The following is a 21,817-nucleotide window of genomic DNA, read 5'->3' as shown; positions in this document are numbered from 1 at the left end:
TCTCTTCCTAAAGTCCATGATCAGTTCTTTAGTTTTGCTCACATTCAGAGAGAGACAGTTGTCCTGGCACCATGATGTGAGTCTCTCTACCTCATCCAAGTATGCGGTCTCATCGTTGTTGGAGATGAGGCCCAGAACCACAGTATCATCAGCAAATTTTATAATAGATGTGGAGCTGTGAGAGGACACGCAGTCATGCGTGTAGAGAGAGTAGAGCAGGGGACTCAGGACACAGCCCTGTTGGGCTCCTACGTTCAGAGTGATGGAGTTTGAGGTGAACTGGCCAACTTTCACCACTTGAGGTCTTCTGGTGAGGAAGTCTTGAATCCAGTCACAGAGTGAGGAGTTTAGGCCGAGGTCTGTGAGTTTAGAAGCCAGCTTGATGGGGACTATAGTGTTGAAAGCTGAGCTATAGTCAATGAATAGCAGCCTTACATAATTCCCATTGTTGCTGTCCAAGTGTGTGAGGGAAGAGTGGAGGACGTGAGAGATGGCATCGTCTGTAGATCTGTTTGGGCGATAGGGAAACTGAAGAGGGTCCAAAGTATCAGGTATGGAGGAGCAAATGTGGCTCTTTACAAGTCTCTCAAAAACCTTCATGACTATAGATGTGAGGGCAACTGGGCGATAGTCATTCAGGCAAGATGGTTTATTGTTCTTAGGCACAGGGATTATTACGGATTTTTTAAATGAGGAGGGAACCACGGAGGTAGCAAGGGACTCATTAAAAGATGGAAGTGAACAAACCAGCGAGCTGATCAGCTCAGGACCTCAGAACACGGCCGGTTATCCCATCAGGTCCGGCTGCTTTCCTGACATTCACTTTCTTTAGCGCCTTCCGAACCTCATCCTCCGACACGGTGATTACAGGATTATCGCTGCTCTGCCTGCTGCTTCCTGACGCGCTGGACGGCAGAGATGCGCCGCCGCCATTGCAATCGAAGCAGCCGAAGAAGATGTTTAACTCGACGACCAGCAACAGATCTGCTCTCACCTCCGCGGAGGATTTGTTTCCGAAGGCACAGATGGTCCTCAGTCCCTGCCACATCCGTCGAGAGTCATTGAGCTGGAAATGAGACTCAATTATCTCTCTGTATCTGTGTTTAGCGGCTCTTACTGCACGACGGAGAGCATAGCACGATGCTTTGTACTCGCTCATATTCCCAGTCAGAAGAGACTCATTGTAAGCGGCAGTGCGTGTGTTAACCGCAGCATGGATTGTTCTGTCCACAATGTTCGGATTGATGATTGTTCATGTCTCCAATCATTGGAGAATCTCCTTATAGTTATTGTTTCTGTAGCTTGCTCGGTTAGCGTATTTACAAAGCTTAATGCTACATCCGTGAACTCGCTGACATCAGAATAACTCGCCCGGAACATGTCCCAGTCGACGTCATCAAGAGCCACCTGCAGCATAGCCTCTGAGTGGGAGGACTAGCGCGTCAAAAACAGAGAAGTTATCACTTGGCATTACAGCAGTGTCCGGGACCATGGACGAAAGCCACGTTTCTGACAAACAAAGGATGTTACAGTCCCTTATGTCCCGTTGGAAACTAATCCTGGCTCTAAGATCGTCCATCTTATTCTCCAAGGATTAGACATTTGCGAGCAGAATGCTTGGAAGAGGAGGACTGTGAGCCCTTTTCCTGAGTCTATCTCGAATCCCAGCGCGTTTCCCTCTGTGTTTCTTGATCCTTCGCCTCGGGGGTTATTGTTCATCTCTGCGTTCCGAAGAATCTCCAGAGGCCATGCTGGATTCCTGGATAAAGTGTCCTGGAACAGGTTGGTGTAGCGGTTTCCAATGTCCAAAAGTGTTTCTTTGTTATAGGTGATCAGTGCCGACGTGAGATGTGTAAAAAGAGAAAGTATAGTGGCACTCACATCACAAATAAAAAATAAAACAAATACGGTAAAATTTTAAATTGTGGTCACTGTAATGGTGTAAGACTGTAAGACACTGAATGTGATCAGCATGAGAAGAGTTATCAGATGAACTAAGAATTTATTTATTTTTTGTTAGCTGTTTCAGTGCTTATATTCAAGTTTAGGATTGTTCACTCATTCAAAAACATTAAATGATTTATATTTATATTTACAATGAATTATGTGCCCTCTAGAAGCTTGCATTCCACAAGTAAACAGTGCATTGAAGTGCCATCCCAAAGAGGCACAAAATCACTTTCACAAACTTTTACCATAACTGGGGTACGGTTTGCTCCGGTTTCCGGGTTGAACGACATTTGCTGGAAACGTTGTGCAACGGGGTTTGAGATACGTTTTGAGATACGCGGTATTAAAGAGACCGCTCGCACAATGGGTCCAAGTGAAGTCATTTAATATGTGTACGCTGCAGCTCGGTATACACAACAATTGAAGATATTAGAAGACATGTTTGTCATAAGAGTTTTATAGTATCAACATGATGATGATGAATTTGTAAGTAAATGTAATTAACATCTAAATAAATTCACAAGAGCAAGTATATTGTTTGCACGTTTATTTACATTAAAGACAAAATAACTGAAATAATAAGAGCACAAGTATAGATCTGTAACTTCTTTAAGTCTGTCTAAATATGTAATAATTGCAATGTATTCTGGTCCATATCCTTTCCTCAGGAAGGTGTGCTAGACACTGATTAATGTAACATAAAAATACTATACATATTTATATATTTTGCTATTGTATTGTGGAGTGACACTTTCATAAACTTTTCTATCCTCCTCTGATTATAAAAGGGTAAATATTACAATATCATAGCACAACAACAGTGATCAACAATAATGATAAGCCTAATACTCACAATAAAAATAATAAGGTCATATAGATCATAACACAGTCTCGGAGGTAAGATGTGGATTATCCTTCACCTGAAATTTCTTTTCATCCTGAAATGTGAGGCAAATGTTTGATCACAATAATTAGGAACCATGGTTTCCACAAATCCCTTCACTCCATTGGGATGTTCTCTTTTATTCTGGACAGCAAGGGCAGTGACTGTAACATCAAGCGTATTTTGCAGTATTAAAAATGTATTTATACCGATTTCATCAGGCTCTGAAGATTCTTCAAAAAGAAGACAAAGAATGGCCTTCTCAGCTGCCATAGTTGCAACTCTTGCGTCATCAGAAAAAGGGTGTTCAACGCATCACCGTTTCCGTTTAATAAACGTTTTGCACCGTTTTTTGGGGGCTGAACGCAGCCTTGTTCTCTGCTGGTGGAATGACCTGCCCAACTCAATCTGAGCCATCTTCAAGAAAGGCTAAAAACCTCTAACACTAGCACTCTCCATTCTATTTCTAATCTACCTACTTATTTTATTTTTATTTATTATAAAAAGACCCTCTAACATTTGAGTTTTCTATTCTTTGATTTGTTATAAAAAAAAAAACATTGCTACTTATATTGCATCAGAAATGAGACTTATCACACTTACATATTATTGCTCTTTTGTAGGTTTTGATTGCTTCTATTGTCCTCAATTGTAAGTCACTTTGGATAAAAGCGTCTGCTAAATGAGTAAATGTAAATGCAAATATTGTTAAATGTAATATACACACAGCTAATGTGAAAAATGTCTTTCTGCAGGAAAGTTAACATTTGAAAAATACCTCTTTATTACTCAAAGGAATTTTTGGGATTATTGATTCCAGTCATTCAAGAAAATCTACATTTGATTAATCAGTGTTTTATGTTGATGTTTGTTCTCTCTTCTTCTGTTGAAGACTACGGGATCTGATGTCATAAACCAGCACAGCAACAGTAGCCACGCCCACCAGAGCAGAGAGAGCCAATCGGATCACAGCCTCAGTAACACCACAGCAGCGAAAGTCTTATGAGAGAAGAAATGAGCAATAATAAAATAGAAATATTAACAATTTAGTTTATGATAATAGTAGTGCTGTTGAAGCACCTGGGCATGGCTGACAATGTTCACTGATGTTGAGATGTTGAGTCTGGATGCTGATGGGATTGTTGAGCACACAGCTGTAGGTGTTGTTATCCTGATATTCCACCTCCAGAGGCAGAGAGAGACTGATGCTGAGATCAGACACACTGATGCTGGACAATAAACTGTTTCCTTTGTACCAGGAGAGAGTCACATGACCCACATTCAACACTGAACACAACAATGAACAACATGATGATGATGATGAATGTTGTGAAGAGATGTTGATGATGACTGGAACAGGCAGATGAGCTGACAAGATATAACACAGAACATGAAACTGATGGCACAAGCTGATAGGTTGTTAATGCAGTCTGCTAACAATCACATGATTTACTACACAGCACAAGTTGATTGGCCTGTGCTGATTCTAGAGCCAATAAGATTTCTGGCATAATATTTGAATAGTCTGGTTCAGGCTGGTTCGCTATAAGCAGTCTTGCAGTGAAATTTAGTAAAATACGTAAATGGGTTTTCTTTATTCTAAAATACAGTCTGTATTTATCAGTTCCTAAGGGAAACAACCATACAGACAACAATACCATAAAGAAGACTGAGTAAAAATAAGGAAAATATCATTAATTTCATTATGATGCTTCTATGAAAAAAGGTTTGAATTTGTTTGTATCTATCTGTAAATATTTAGGACGCATAAATGCTAAATCGAAATTCATTAAATTAAATTAGCCTTAAAAAAACAACAAAAAAAGTTTATTTTGTACTAGCGATGTAAAGTGCTGCAACTGAAGAAACACCTACACAAAAAACAGGGGAAGTAGTTCTCTACTCACCATAGACAGAAAGACTGAATGTGTTGAGCGGTGTCTCTGTTCTGCTGCTGTATACTCTATAAAGTCCAGAGTCAGTGGTTCTGGTGTTTGTGATGCTCAGAGATCCAGTCTGATCCAGCTGCAGTCTGCCTCTGAATCTCCCATCAGCACTATTCTTATGATAAATCATTTTATTGTTCTTTATGTTGATTTCAGCAATGAGGAGTTGTCCAAACTTCCACTCGATCTCATCATCCGTCTTTATATCAGTAGCATTTAGAGTAACAGAATCTCCCTCCGTCACTGATACTGACCGCACTGCATCAACACCAAACACACCTGATCAACAAACAGAAACACTTTCTCAGCAAGACTTGGAATTGTAGTTATTTATTAACTATTTAACAATGTTTCCCTGCAAAACAGCTGTTCTGCACTGATTTCAGTTTCAGGAATTTGCAATAAATTAAACCTTTCATTTGACTGGAAGGAAAAAAAATGATAACTTACAGCAAAACACACATGAATCTGAGTATATTAATCTGATAAAAAAACATTACAAGCAAAATTAATGATGCAAACAATAAAGAAAACGATGTACGTGGACAAGTGATAATATGCACAAAAGTGAAGCCTAAATTTAACCAGACTCTTACCAGCCAGACTCCATGAGCAAAAACAGAAGAACATAAGTGTGTCAATCATTTCCTTCAGGATTTTATGGAACAGTGTCTACTAACAATCCTTAATTCTAAAAGGGTCACATGTAAAACTAACACAACAGAAATAGACAAAATGTTTAAAGCGACAGAAGAGCTGATGAGGAGTGTGCTGCTGGTCTGTAAGCGGTTTAGTGAAACTCTGCATGGAGTGCTAAGAAACTCCTCTCTTAGCACCTCCCTTCAGAGACTGTCTGTCTTCACACTGGTGGTTTTCACATACACCTATTTATAGTGACATTCATGACAGTAGGGTACATGAGGGCCATGGAAGAGTATCTGCATTGGCTCTGCTGGTTATCAAACTCCTGCAAAGATCATCTGCTTAAAATTGTGAAAATACCTTTTTTTCAAGTCAGGTAGTGGAGTGATACCTTTAATTTTTAGGATGACACCCATCCAGGTACAGTGAAAATAAAAGAAATGTAGAAATAACATTATGGTCAAACAATGATCAGAATAATCTCTGCTCCAATGCAAACAGCAGATGGCAGCAAAGCACTAGTTTTTTGACCTGCTGTTAGTGATGATGATCAGATCAAATCTGAATTAAAATCAAATACAGGATCAGCTGGTGATCACATAACTCATAACATCATTTAGGAAAATATATTGTTACAGATTATTAGAAGCTTTTGGTTTTTAAGGGCCTTTGACAATGTAAAATAATGTTGTTTTTCCATGATCGGTCACTAGTTGGCGCTCCAGCAGGGTCTTTAGGAGAGATATACTGTCTGTACACCATTAAACTGAGTTAAAATGACTGAATCTGAAGATTAAAAACATTCTGACATGTAGATTGTTTACAAAAAAACCCTGATAATAATTCATTTAATATCCTATAATGGTCAACTCTCTAATGGGTGTGATGTTTGACCTTTTGACCTTTAGTCTAAATCAGCCACACAATGACATTCAGAACCACAATAAACTGTCAAAAATCAATTGTACATTCAAAAGAGTAATCCTGCAGAAGTGAGTCATACTGAGTCATCAGAACTCATTTATCTCTTCAGTCAACACAGATGAGTAGATCCTGATCCTGTACAAGCTCTCATTATCTGTGTACTGTTCTGTACTGTTCTGCAATTATTAAAAAAATTTGATAAAAGATTAAAGATGATGTAAGATATAAGTCACAATATAAGTCACTTTGGGAAAAAGTGTCTGTTAAATGCATACATGTAAATGTGAAACCATATCAATGAGTAACAGAAGGGCAGAGCTGACAGACAGCAGATATAAAAGCATGTTTTGTTGGGTTGGTGTTTGAAAACCTAAAGTTATTTTGCCCCAGAACCCAATAATGAGGTTGAAGAATAAATTTCTACGTTTATTTAAATGTAGTACAAAAGGGACATAAAGCACAAAGATATATCTTGCATATCACTATAAAATTTCAGAGTAGGAGAGAGATGTTAGTGAAATAACACGTTTGTCCAGTAGGTGGTGCTTCATCAGGTTCATCTGTATCAGTAGAGACACACAGGACAGTCTGTGTTCACTTTATAACATGACAGAATCTGAAAACAATGCAAACATTCACAAAATAAAGGCACGGCACAAATATTTTTTAGTATTTAGGTTCAAGAAAGTTAATAACACTTAAACACAATCACAGTCTCTCATGGCGACTCCTGAATACACACCTCATCCTCCTCTTGAACTCTCTGAAAGAATTCAAACACATTCACATCACACTTGTTTATAAGAACAGAAAGACTAAAAACACTTCTAATGTTTCTAATTTGATATGAAATGGTGTTTTGTTATGTGTCATAGATCGTAAATACAAATGATCACAAGTAATCTCAACTGATCACTTGCTTCTGTGTTTGCACAACATGCATGTATTGTTAATGTAAAGCGTTCAGATTCAGATATCTTGCTGAAATCGTTTCATGTGGTGATTCAGTGACTGATGCGGCTGGTGTCAGTGGTTTAGTGGAGTTTCATTGTGGTTTGCAGAGAGCAGAAATCCACTGAACTAAACCAACAACATTTTTACAAGCTGAAGGACAATGGAGATACTTGATCAGGCCAAACATCTGTGCATCATGGGGTTAAACAGACACGAATGCAAAAATGTTCTCTCAGCTTCTCATTTAACACTTAATCTCTTTTTTTCCTAACAGTAGGCCTTTAACAGAAACACCTGCTGTCATGATGTTTGTCACCTTTTGTTTGTTTTGTTTTTTTTGTAATGCAAATTCACTAGAACTTATTTTTATCTAGTAGTTTTTTAATGGCCTGTTATATTTATTTTCTAGATAAAAGTGTCTGCTAAATGAATAAATGTAACTAAATGCAGAATCCAAATGCATGAACATATGGATTGTTGCAAAATCTGCTTCAGCTGTAGAAGCCTTAAGACAAAATGTTTGAACAGACTGTGGATATTTTAAAGGCTTGTGTCCTTCTCCCTTCCCTTCTCTATTGCTTTTTGTAATTGCATCGACAGCTTTAATACATTGATGATAAAGACCAGCAGTAAACTAATGGAGTTTCTGACTTTATTCATATTTTATTGTAGGTATAATATTGTAAAAAATAAAAACAAGTGATACACATCAAGATGTTTGTTAATACAGAAATGTTCGAAAAAGCAAATGGTTATTGTTGAAATTGGCACATGAGCTCTTAAAGGCCATTTAAAACAGAATGTGCTTTCCATATTCAGTCACAAGGGGGAGCTAAAGAAATGCCATCTGCATTAAGAGAAACGTTGCTGTATAACTCAAAGCAAAAAAAAAAAAAAAAAAAATCACTGGTAAAATGTTTGCAGTTTATATGTTTTATGTACCATTAATATTACACATAACTCATTTGGGAAATTATAGATTTTAGGAGATAATGGAAATATTTACATATTATATGGAGTGTTTTAAATATATATATTTTTAAGGCCTTGTTTTTCCATGTTTGTTCACTTGTTGGCGATCCAGCTGAATTGAAATGACTGAATCTGAAGATTAAAAAGATTATCACGCCTATCACTCATAAAACATAATAGGAATTCATTTAATATCCCATGATGATTTGTGTGCGTGATGTAATTTATTCACACAGTGACATTCAAGATCACTATAAATGCATCAAAAATCATTTAGAGGAATTATGAATTATACAAAATGCACATAAAATCATCTTCAGAACAATAATACCGCAGAAAGTCATTTTCATTCATCAGAATTAATTTATCTAAAAAAAAATCAGGTGTATTTAAAAAAATATATATTTCAAAATAGTAAATGGCTAAAATTAATGCTGAAATATTTATATAATTGTATGCTTGATAAGTTTATATCTCATAATCATGTCATTGAAATGGGCCCTTATTGCATCAAAACTGGATCTTGGTTTAAATAAGCAAATATTAACTTAAACCAAAACTTGTCATCAGTTCTTCCCATGCTTCATAAGTTTGATTCAATATGTAAGTTTACTATGTACTACCGAAACCATTGAGGCATTTTGCATTTAGTAAACAAATAAATTAAAACTGACAAAGTAGTGTTATACAATTATTAAGACAATAGACAATAAAGAACTGAACGAATCAAGTTGCCTTGGATTTTTTATTTTTCTCAACTATTTATAATTATTTTTTTAAAATTTAAGTCACAAATAAATCGATAGATAATTTAATTTGAAATAGTGGTCCACAACAACAAGTTGGTAAGAAATTAACAGCACATTATGGCATATTTTGTTCATAATGAATTATTTTTTTATAAATGATTGCCAGCATTTGACTGTATTTACAGACATACAGAATCAATAATATCAGCATTACAATAAATGTACTGTATGTGCGTCGAAAGCAGACTATTTCTATTCATTTAAAAATATTCCAGCCTTGTTCAGGTTTTGTCTGCGTCTAGAAATGCCCCTGCATGGGTGTCACACATTCAACACTCAATTTTCGCCACGTAAAATAAATGGCAGTGTAGGCCTACATGGGGAATGTTAACTGAACAGAATGTGTTTCCATATTCAGTCACAAGAGGGAGCTAAAGCAGTATCATATGCATCAGGAGAGTAATATGTTTCTGTAAAACATCAGAAAAAAAAAAGTCTTATCCAAATAAAGAAACAACAAACATTACAAGGTAAAACATTTTCAATTCATATATTGTTTGCAAATAATTTAATTTCACCAAAATACACAAAAATGTTTGAATGGTCTTTAGATGAGGAGGTTGTCTCCTTTTCTCAGAGTGTAGTTACAACATCTACATATACAAGAAAAATGTCCAAAAATGCAAGTATTGTGAATGTCCATTTATTTTAAAAGCACAATGAGATTGAGATAAATAAGATTTCCATTGATGTATGGTTTGTTATGATAGGACAATATTTGGTTGAGATTCAACTATTTGAAAATCTGAGGGTGCAAAAAAAAAAAAAAAAAAGTTGATATATTTACGGTAGGAAATGTACAAAATATCTTCATGGAACATGATCTTTACTTAATATCCTAATGATTTTTGGCATAAAAAAAAACAATAAGTTTGACCTATACAATGCATTTTTGGCTATTGATACAAATATACCTGTGCTACTTATGACTGGTTTTGTGGTCCAGGGTCACATTTGATAAATCCATCTCTGGAAACAAAGATGCATTCTGTCACAGAGAGCCTGTGACCTAAGACTAAAAGGACTTTTATTTTGAAAGGACTGCTGAAGCACTTGTACCCCCATAAACAGTTAACACCAATATACACACACAATCTACATGCCAGCAAATTAACATCGTATACTAGATGTGTGGTTATTTTTCTGTTTAGGTGGTGTGATAGGCTCTCTGCTTAGTTCCATGTTGTTTTATATAATTTTCTTTTCTTTTGTTGGTTGTTTGTTTTGTCTCAATGCTAAATGTTTTGTTTTGTTATATGATGTAATATGATGGGCCTAATTCTATAAAAGGGCTCCTGGTAGCCATTTTTAAGAAGAGTGTTTGGGGTGTGGGATCACTCCTTGTATTTTTGGGCCTGAATATTGGTATAGCCAGAATACATGTGAAACTCTTATGGATTTATATATATATATATTTTTTTTTTGCCTTATTTTTTGTTAGTGTATATATTTTTTTCTTGGGAATCACTTTTGCACCAAAATAAACACCCTGGATTGAAAATTCTTCTCCATCATCATTGATTTTACACCTTCACCGACGGTACGTCGTAACACATTCAATCCCCATCACTATGACAGACATTTAATCAGAGTTCAGTGAAGAAACTGAGCTGCCAGATAATAAAGTCTGTTGATAACATATAAATCACTGAACAATATATTGAATGTTTTTCACAGGAGCTTCTAGTTATGATGATCAGATCAAATCTGAATAAAAAAAAGGATCAGCCTGTGATTTTATACGTATTTAGAAAAATATATTTTTATCAAATGTACATTTTAAAAAGTTAATATACACTTTAAAAAAAGTGAAGTCATTATTTACATATTTTTAAGTTTTAAGGCCTTGTTTTTTCATGTTCAGTCACTAGCTGGTGCTCCAGGAGATGTGTTCTCTGTACACCATTAAGTTAAAACAGTGGTTGTTAATCCTGGTCCTGAGATACCCACAGCTCTGCACATTTTGTATGTATCTCTTGTCTGACAAACTCAGTTCAGTTCATAGATCTCTCTCCTAATGAGCTGATGATCTGAATCAGGTGTGTTAAATAAGAGAGACATACAAAATGTAGAGCAGGGGTTCCCAGGACCAGGATTAAAAACCACTGAGCTAAAATTTTAGAATCTGAAGTTTAACAAAGTAAAAACTAAATCTATCTGTTCTATAATCTTCAAATTGAATATCATTGTTCAGTATTAGAAGCAAACTTTCAGATGCACTGGTCAGTTTCTGCTCTGTTTTTCACACTTTATCTTTCTCACACTCGTTTGCAAGCAAAAAAGCAGAAGTAACTGCAGCTTTTTTGACACTTTGGGCTCCTGAGTGCTTCAGTTTCATGAAGGGCTGCTTATCAGCATTTGTTTTAGCAGAAGTACATTAAACTGCAGCCGTTTGTGGTTAAAGTGCATCTCAAGTGTCTAAAATGCTCTTTATTCCCTTTCTCATCTGGACTCAATTGATCAGTCCTTTCTTTTGCACAAAAATACATGTTTTGTTTATATAAAAATTGAAATCCTCGAAAAAGCTTCAGATCACGGTATCAAACTGGTTGGTTGTTTTGCTGAAAAGCTTTTCTTGTGCTGAGTCTGTTGACCGATGCAGCTGAAGTTGGTGACTATATACTAAAAACTGAAAAGTTTCTCCTTTGCACTTTTATTTAAGTTTCAAGTACAGAGGATCTTTGAAAATTACTAAAAATTCTGTATTATGCATGCCAGGCCAGTAGTTGGCGATGTCACTTTATAAAGACACTCACACATTCCTATAGACTTTTTTTCACATTCCTATAGACTGAACACATAATACCCATGTCACCATTTTAACAATTTCATGTTTTTGTAATTCACACAGAGATGACAACATTATAATTTTCAAACACTTGCGATATGAAACCAGTTTTCAAAAGTTGATGTGTTCAGGTCCACAAAATGCTGTTGTCATGTAAATGAATGACCAATAGCTAAAAGGTTTTCTGTTTTTAACTGAAAACAGTGTTGTGTAAACAGCCCCTGATTTGAGTGTGGTTTTTGGGGATTGATCTAAACCAAAGTCCTTTTAAGTAATTTAAGCTCCTATCTATTTGAATGGGGAATCTTCAAATTCTCCTAAACTGTTCACCAAGTTTAGGATTAAATATCATATTTAAAATCACCAATGAAATCTGCCTCATAAATTTAGATTCTTATGTTCAAAAAGCGTAAAAAAAGAAGCCTTTTAATTAAAGACTAGACTAGGCTAGGGGTTCCTCAGGGATCAGTTCTTGGGCCCCTCTTCTTCTTTATATACACTACATCACTGGGGCCCATCATTCAGGCACATGGTTGCCCAACCTCTATGCCTTCACTTTTTCCATTCTCTTATTATCCTTTAACCCTTCTTTTCCTAGATTTTACTATTTTTAATGATGACTCAAACCTTGTATAATGGGCCCTTCTCATGTTCATTGCCATCGTATGGTAAATCGCTTGTTTTATTCCTCAACAGTAAGTCGCTTTGGATAAAAAGCATCTGCTAAATGAATTAATGTAAATGCAGATTTCCATACATCAGTGTTCAGAGGCCTTTAACATCAGTGAGAGCAGTTATAAATGTCATGTGTTTTCATATTCAATCACAGGGAGCTAAAGCAGCATCTGCTTTAGGAGAGCCACATGTTGCTGAACAACATCGTCCTGAAGCAACCAAAAAAAATCAATCACTGGTTAAATATAAAATATTGAAATATTTGCAGTTGTATATGTTGCTACAAAATACTTTTATTTTGTCAGACTACACATATTTGAATGCCCTTCAGAGAAGGACGTTACTTTGTGTTCCTAGATAAGTATAGTTACATCATCCACCAGCAGGGGCGAACAGGCCATAAAGTACTAACCAATACAGCAAAAAAATCATATAATGAGCCACTGAAAATGCATATACAATGAAAATGCTGAAAAATGCAAGGATTATGAATGTCCAGTGTAGGAAAGTGTTATTATGAGAAATACATTTCTGGAAACAAAGGACGTCAATCAGCAGTACTATGACAGACATTAAAGAAATTTAATTGAGTGTGCTCACATTACTCATAAAATAATTTAGTAAAATATATATTTTATCGGATTATGGAAATATACAATTGTTCATATACACTTCCAAAAAACTGAAGTATCCACATTAAAATGACTGAATCTGAAAGATTCTGGCATAAATATTGGTCAAAGAAAAAAAAAGTAGAGTGTAATGTTTGACCTTTTGACCTTTAGTCTAAATTATTCACACAGTGACTTTCAGGACCACAATAAACTGCCAAAAATCAATTGTAAAAGGTTCAAAATTGACATAAAATTGTTCAAAACAGTAATCCTGCATATTGAGTCATCAGAATTTATTTATTTCCTCAGTCAACACAGATGTGTAGTTCCTGTACTAGGTCTCATTATCTGTGTTCTGTTCTGTAGTTCTGAATGCAATTGTTTTGTATTAAAAACAACATTTCCAATGCACTGGGGCCTGTTTCATAAAACAAGTTTACCAAATAAGCCAGGCTTATTTCAGTTAGTCTGACTTATTTTGAACCAAATCAACTGACAATAAGTCAGGCTAACTGAAATAAACCTGGCTTATTTGGTAAACTTGTTTTATGAAACAGGCCCCTGGTCAGTTTTCACGCTCCATTTCTCTCTCATACACGTTCACATGCATAAAAGTAGAAGTATCAGGATCTTTTTGGCTCCTGAGAGATTGAGAATCTTAAAGGACTGTTTATCAGCATTTGTTCTAGCAGAAGTGCGTTAAACCACAGTGTGTTTAAAGACTGAAGTGTCTCTACAGTTCTCTCTCATCTGCTCTCAATTGATCAGTTGCTAATATAATCACACAAAAAAATCATTATCATTCAGATTGCTGTATTGAACTCATCTCTTACTGAACTCTTTTCATGTGGTGATTCAGTGACTGATGCAGCTGGTGTTGGTGGTTTAGTTGCTCTGGAGTTTGATTATGGTTTGTGGGAAGAGGAAAACCACTGGACCAAACAATGATTATAACATCTGAACTCAATGGAGATACTTGATCAGGCCAAACATCTGTGGATCCTGGGGTTTAAACAGACATGTATGAAGAAAATGTGCTAAAATAGATGTGATGAGACATGAAGATCAAACTAGAGCAGAGTGGAATGTAAGCTGAAGAAATGACAAATGTTCACACATTTATTTTTGCAACCCGAGCGACTGTGGACAGTTTTTCTTCTTAGCTCATTTCACACTATTTTTTTTTCCACTTCAGTGGTCAACATCTTCCTAGAAATGTTTCACAATATTTAACAGAAAGTAATGTGAGCGTTTAACAGAAACACATGCAGCCTGGATGAGATATTGTCACCCTTTAACAAAGTTTTTATTTATTTAATTTAATAATCACCCCAACCAGTGCATTCAACCAATTCATTATTTTCATCTAACAGTTTTTCAATGGACTAATAGTGTCTCTAGTATTTTTCTTAAGATAAAAGAGTCTGCTAAATGAATAAATGTAAGTAAATACAGAATCCAGATGCAATTGGGTGCATTAAACATGTGGATTTTGGCAACATCTGCTTCAGCTGTAGAAGTTTAAAGACAAAACGTTTGAACAGACTGTGGGTATTTTAAAGGCTTGTGCCCTTCTCCCTCCCCTTCTCAGTTCTCTCGTTAGCAACAGTTTGCTCAACAGTTGTAATTGTAATTGCATTAATATTTTATTGTATGTAAAATATTGTAAAAAAAAAAAATGTTTGTTTATATACAAATGTTCGAAAAAGCAAATGATTATTAAAATTGCCAAGGATAAGCTCTTAATGTGTTTTCCATATTCAGTCACAAGGGGGAGCGAAAGCAATGTCATCTACATTAGGAGAGTCAAGAAACATCAAAAGAAAAAGAAAAAAAGAATCAGTCACTGGTAAAATGTAATATAATACGATATTTGCAATTTAAATGTTTTATGTTCCATCAAAATACGTTTGAATGGACTTCAGGGGAAGATGTCTATGTCATTACAACATCTCACCAGCAGAGACTAACAGACCATATCAACCAGAAGAGAAAAGAGAAATCAACAAAAAGATTTTCAGTCATCAATATGATAACTCATTTAGGAAATTCTAGATTTCATTTAGGCCTAACTATTATAATACCTATTATAATAATATTTAACTATTATTATACAGTGTTTATTTTGTGTGTGTGTTTTTTTAACTACATTTTTAAGTCCTTTTAACTCATAAACCATAATAGGAATTCATTTAATATCCCATGATGATCAGCTGTCTGTATGTGATTTTTGGCCTTTTGACTAAATCATTCACATAGTGACATTAAGAATCACAATAAATGCATCAAAAATCACTTAGAGGGATTATGAATGATACAAAATGCACATAGAATCATGTTTGGAACAGTTATACTACAGAAAGTCATTGTAATTAATCATAATTAATACACTGCATTTTATAGGCATTCAATGGGCAGGTGAAGAAGTGGCCATTTAACCAAAACATCTAAAGACAATACAGGGAATCACCCCAAGAGATATGTAAACATTCACATGTAGTTCACTCTTAGTGGGAAGATCAGAGACCAGCAGAACCTCTTCACTGGAAACTATTGAATCTAATCAGTAGACAGATGCCATTATGTTCACATTAAATGCCCAATAAAATATAGATCACCTTAGTTTTTCATATGATTTGACGTCAGAATGTAGGATCAGCATATCTTAAACAGATTCTTAAATTTTAATCCCACACACTGCAGCCTGTTTATGGTTGAAGTGTCTTTCAAGTTGCAGTTCTTCTCTCTCATCTGCTCTCAATTGATCACTTCCAGATCAGGCCCACACCTGACACTTTCATTTGGCACTTGGGCGGTCCGCTCCTGTTTGCCAGATTTGGGCCACAAGTAACCCAAAGCAAGGCCCTATGTCAGCCATGAATAAACCCCCCAAAAAAGCAGAACTGGCCCACAATCTGAGCCACATTGATTTTAATTCTGGCCCATATCCAACACCTTGCTCCGGCCCATATACTGTGAAGAATGATGGCACTTGGGAGGTCTGCTCCTGTTAGCCAAATTTGGGCCACAAGCAAGCCATAGCAAGGCCGCATGGCAGCCATGAAAATAAATAAATAAATAAAATAAATAAACCAGAACTGGCCCAAATCTGAGCCACATTTATTTTCAACAACATCTTGCTCTGGCCCACATACTATGTAGAACAGAGGTCCCCAACTGCCGGGTCGGAACCCAGTGTCGGGCCGTGAAAGAGTTGCTACCGGGCTGCGAGACCGCAAAATGACACTCTATTATTTAATATGCGTTTCCTCTTTAAGAGCCAATATCCAAATTTACACACAGCGCTATTTCAGAAAAACGTCGGTTCACACTTTAAGGTTCTGCTAATATTAACATGAGTGGGAAACAAACATCTCGAAAGTTTCTTAAGTGGAAGAGGTAAGAAAAGTAAAACTGATAATGACAACGAAGAGACAGCTGCTGGTGAAAAAAAGAGGAAATGGAAAGCCACCTTTAACCGAAAATATGATGATTCCTATCTAAAATACGGTTTCGTCTCTACCGGGAGTTCACATGCTCCAAACCCCTTGTGTATAATTTGTGGAGAAAAATTAGCTAATGAGTTAATGAAGCCCTCAAAACTGCTACGGCATCTTGAAACTAAACACCCAGCACTGAGAGAAAAACCATTGGATTATTTTGAACGGAAAAAACGTGAACAAATGGGGCAACAGCAGCTGTTAAAAGTGACCACATCAAATGTACCTGCACTGAGAGCATCCTACTTGGCGGCTGACCGTATCACCAAAGCTAAGAAGCCCTTCACCATTGGGGAAGAACTGATTTTGCCAGCCGCTAAATATATTTGCCATGAAATGTTCGGTGAAGCTGCAGCTAACAAGATAGGCCAAATTCCTCTTTCAGCAACCACTGTCACACGGAGAATTGATGATATCGCAGAAGACATTGAAGAGCAGTTGTTAGAAAGGGTTAACGAGTCGCTTGGTATGCATTGCAGGTCGATGAATCGACCAATGTTGACAGCAATGCAATATTACTGGTTTATGTGTGATATATATATTTCAAGACAATGTGCATGAGGATATATTGTGTGTACGCTCACTGCCAACTAACACAGCTGGAGCAGAAATTTTCAAGTCTTTGAATGACTACTTATCAGACAAACTTAACTGGTCATTTTGCGTTGGAATATGCACAGATGGGACTGTGTCTATGACCAGATGGCTGTCCGGTCTCACGACCCGGGTCAAAGAAGTCTACACACTGTGTCATACACCGGGAAATGCTGGCCAGCCATAAAATATCACCAGAACTTCACTCCGTGCTAAATGATGTTGTAAAACTAATTAACAACATCAAAGCAAATGCCCTCAACTCCCATCTTTTCGAACAGCTTTACAAAGAAATGGAAGCAGAACGCAAACTCCTGTTGCTACACACCAGGTGCTGTCAAGGGGGAGATCCTTAGCAAGAGTTTACGAGTTAAGAGAGCCAATTCAGAGATTCAGAGAGAAAATGTCACCACTGGCAGCACACTTAAGTGATGAGGAATGGATCGGTAAACTTGTGTACCTTTGTGACATGTTCAACCTGCTGAATGAACGTAATTTGTCACTGCAGGGGAGAATGACAACTGTTTTTGAATTGGCAGACAAAGTGTCTGCATTCAAAGCCAAGTCGCAACTGTGGGAACAGCGGGTGCCAAAGGGCACATTTGATATGCTTCCAACATTGTCCGGACATTTGGGAAATTAAGAACCTGGGCCTTCTCTCTCCTAGCTGATCTGCGATCACATCGCTTTGCTGTCAGCCGAGTTTGAGCGCTACTTCCCAAATGCAAGTGATCCAAGAATTGATAAGGAATGGGTCCGTGACCCGTTTGCAAACGTACTCCGCGAATCATCCATAGAGCATCAGCTCATTGAAATCGCAAATGACGGTGGGCTGAAAAGTATGTATCAGACATCCTCCCTTGCAGGCTCCTGGAGTAAAAATAAAGACGGAATATCCAGAGATAGCTGCGAGGACTCTGAAATGTTTACTTCTTTTTCCAACACCTTACCTTTGCGAAGTGGGTTTTTCTGCGCTCACAGCCACTAAAACAAAGTTACGGAGCAGACTGGAAATCTGCAACACGCTTCTAGTCTCACTGTCACCCATCCCTCCTCATTGGGATCTTATCATTGCAGGGAAACAAGCCCAGTGCTCCCATTGATTATTATGGTGAGTTTTGTTTATTTTTTAATTGTAATGCTTTGTTCTAGTTTGCTGTTGCATAATTAGGTGATTAGGTGATTTCACGTAAATTATAATTTTTATGTTCCGATCCCTCACGCAAACAAAGGAAAAAACCTGGGAAAATATTACCAAATCGAAAACCGGTCTGTGCTACAATAAAGTTTGGGGACCCCTGCCTTACAGTATCAAATCACACGTGGGCCTCTATAGGCAAAGATGTTCACGGCAATGTGTAATCTGAATGTGACCCTAAAGTGGCCCATGTGGTAAATAGAAAATATGGCCCAAATGGCAAAAATGTGGCACAATCGACAAAGGCTAATCAGGGTGTAAACCAAATGTGGTCCACATATGTTTCAGCAAATGTGGCCCAGGTATATTAAAACCTATCTGGGCCAGTTTTGGTAAATATATGGCATAGTGAGCACTGGCTAATGTGGCTGTGAGCCTAACTTGTCCCACATTTGACATGGCAAATATGCCCCATATATTTTAAAACAGAAGAGCCACTACTGGTTTGGATGTTGCACTTGACACTGGCTAATTGAAATGGAAGTTTGAAATTGTAAATATAGCTTAATAGAATTTGGCTACATTTAGTAGGATGCAACACAGTTAACTGATGCAGGATTATCTGGATATGAGTCTTAAGAAGGCTACATACCCACCCAGACAGCAACCAGTGTCAGCCCAGATACAGCCCGCATGAATTTCACACAAATGCACTATAATAATAAACATATAACTCTTACTGTAAAGGTTTCTGTTGATTTGGACTTTGTTTTCCTTTTGCACTGTTTCCCTTGTTGTGTTGATTGTATTATTCTTTTCAGGTGTGCCTACTTAATTATCCTTGTTTGGTCTGAATCCTTAAGTTCCTGTATGTTCACTTTGAGTTTGTTTGGTCTTACGTCTACATGTCTTAAATGTTGCTGTGCTAAATTGTGTTTGGATTTACCCTTGTTGGAATTACCCTTGTTGGATTAAATACTTATATGTAACCTTTCGTCTTCGTCGTGCACTCTTTAACACACAGTAGCCGTGACACTTACAGACTTACTGTGTAGGTAGAGTCTGAGTGAGAAGCGTTTTGTGAAGGACTTATTTTAAAGTATTGGAATGTGTCTTTGAATATTTCTCTATGACACTTGAATTGCTGCTTGTGCAAAACCTGGGTCAGGATGTTTTTACCAAGTAGGACATGTTTATGGAACTTATTTGAACATTTAGGGAGGACATTTTTACATTTCTCTTTAAAATTTGTTGAGTATTGTTGATGCATAACTCCCTTAAGGCTTAAGCTCATTGCACACTGAGTCCGAAACTTTCGTCTGAAATTTTTGCATGTTAAAAAATAAATACGACCTCACATTCTATCAATCATGTTTACACACTGCCTCCGAAACTTTTGTCCGTCATAAAAAAATTCGGATCAGGTTCGATTTTCTACGTTTTCGGATCCGTAGCATGCATTTTGATAGGAAAGGATGAGGAATATGAAAAAAACTCAGTGTGCAATGTGTTACATGTTGGGTTTTTTGTTACGGTTCCATGTCGGGTTTTCTGTTTTCCCCTGTGTCCTAGTTCAGTTTAATTAGTCATTGTGTTCACCTGTCCGTCCCAATTATCTGTCCCTTTATAAGTTCCTGGTTTAGTTCGTCTCACTGTCGGTTATTGTTTCATTTATGGATGTGTGTGTGCGCACTCCCCTGTTTGTATCTGCTCCTGGAATCCTGATTAAAAGAAGGTGTATTGTATATCCTCGTCGTGCGCTCCTTGCTCCGCACCACACCCGTAACACAATGACCTTTAGTGTGGCCAAAACAATAGTGTGGCCTGCTTGTGGACCACTGCCAAAATGCCACCATTCCATTCAGCATGTGGGCCACATGAGGAATGTGGGGAAGACCAGGGTTTGAATAAAAATAAACTGTGGCCCACATTAGGACCAGTTTTAGTTTATTTTGTTGGCTTACATGCGGCAATGCTAGGGTTTACTTGACGCCCAAATCTGGCAAACAGGACCTGAGTGCCCAAATGCCATTATTCCACATGGTATGTGGGCCGGAGCAAGGTGTTGGATCTGGGCCAGAATTAAAATAAATGTGGCCCAGATTTGGTCATAGACACAGTCCCATCTGCGCATATTCCAACGCAAAAAGACCAGTTAAGTTTGCCTGATAAGTAGTCATTCAAAGACTTGAAAATTTCTGCTCCAGCTGTGTTAGTTGGCAGTGAGCGTACACACAATATATCCTCATGCACATTGTCTTGAAATATATATATCGCACATAAACCAGTAATATTGCATTGCTGTCAACATTGGTCGATTCATCGACCTGCAATGCATACCAAGGCGACTCGTTAACCCTTTCTAACAACTGCTCTTCTATGTCTTCTGCGATATCATCAATTCTCCGTGTGACAGTTGTTGCTGAAAGAGGAATTTGGCCTATCTTGTTTGTGACAGAGTTCTATTAATCAAAATATAAATTATTTGAGTATGATCAATGTGAATATGGTCATTTATGTATCAACTTATACTATTACAATCTTGTGTGTTTGCCTGAGTGTATAGAAATCAGTATGAGAAGTGCAGACATAGAATGAAGCTGCTTGTCGTGTTTTTCCTTTAGGCAAAATATATAATGGGGCCCTGATTTTCACGGAACATAAAATTAAGACCTCCTGACTACATCGTGGTCCCTTGACAAACATGTATAGAATGTACTGAACACGCCTAGAGAAAAAAACTGTATAAAAGAGAATGCAGAAGAAAATTATGGAGATTACTCTGCAGGGTTTTCTCGGCTTCATTGACTCTGAAAATAAAGCCTATCTTCTGGTATCAAAACCCCAAGATCTCGAGAGTGATTCTTCACAAAAAAGGCGGAAACCACCACATTAGCTGCAGCTTCACCGAAAATTTCACGGCAAATGTCTTTAGCGGCTGGCAAAATCAGTTATTCCCCAATGGTGAAGGGCTTCTTAGCTTTGGTGATACGGTCAGCCACCAAGTAGGATGCTCTCAGTGCAGGTACATTTGATGTGGTCGCTTTTAACAGCTGCTGTTGCCCCATTTGTTCACGTTTTTTCCGTTCAAAATAATCCAATGGTTTTTCTCTCAGTGCTGGGTGTTTAGTTTCAAGATGCCGTAGCAGTTTTGAGGGCTTCACTAACTCATTAGTTTGTTTTTTGTCCACAAATTATACACAAGGGGTTTGGAGCATGTGAACTGCCAGTAGAGACGAAACCGTATTTTAGATAGGAATCATCATATTTTCGGTTAAAGGTGGCTTTCCTTTTTTTCGCCAGCAGCTGTCGCTTCGTTGTCATTATCAGTTTTATTTTTCTTACCTCTTCCACTTAAGAAACTTTCGAGAGATCTTTGTTTTCCACTCATTTTAATATTAGCAGAACCTTAAAGTGTGAACCGATGT

At 37.1% G+C, this 21,817-nt stretch overlaps 2 protein-coding genes across 2 annotated transcripts in view; both read left to right on the top strand.

The window, feature by feature from the left end:
• Nucleotides 1–3,839, top strand: part of LOC306874563 (uncharacterized protein) — a gene marked incomplete at both ends in the record, with an annotated part of 37,018 nt that extends 33,179 nt beyond the window's left edge. The window contains one exon of the mRNA XM_079424706.1: nt 3,726–3,839. Within this exon, the coding sequence (XP_079280832.1) occupies nt 3,726–3,839 (114 nt within the window). The remainder of the gene's footprint in view (nt 1–3,725) is intronic.
• The window catches only part of LOC306874988 (uncharacterized protein), a 172,322-nt gene that overhangs the window by 93,193 nt on the left and 57,312 nt on the right, over nt 1–21,817 (top strand). The window lies entirely within an intron of this gene.

Source organism: Barbus barbus, assembly GCF_936440315.1.
Source record: "Barbus barbus genome assembly, chromosome: 9".
NCBI classification, from domain to species: Eukaryota; Metazoa; Chordata; class Actinopteri; order Cypriniformes; family Cyprinidae; genus Barbus; species Barbus barbus.
Note: the sequence above shows the minus strand (reverse complement) of the source record. Positions and strands in the feature narration are given on the sequence as shown.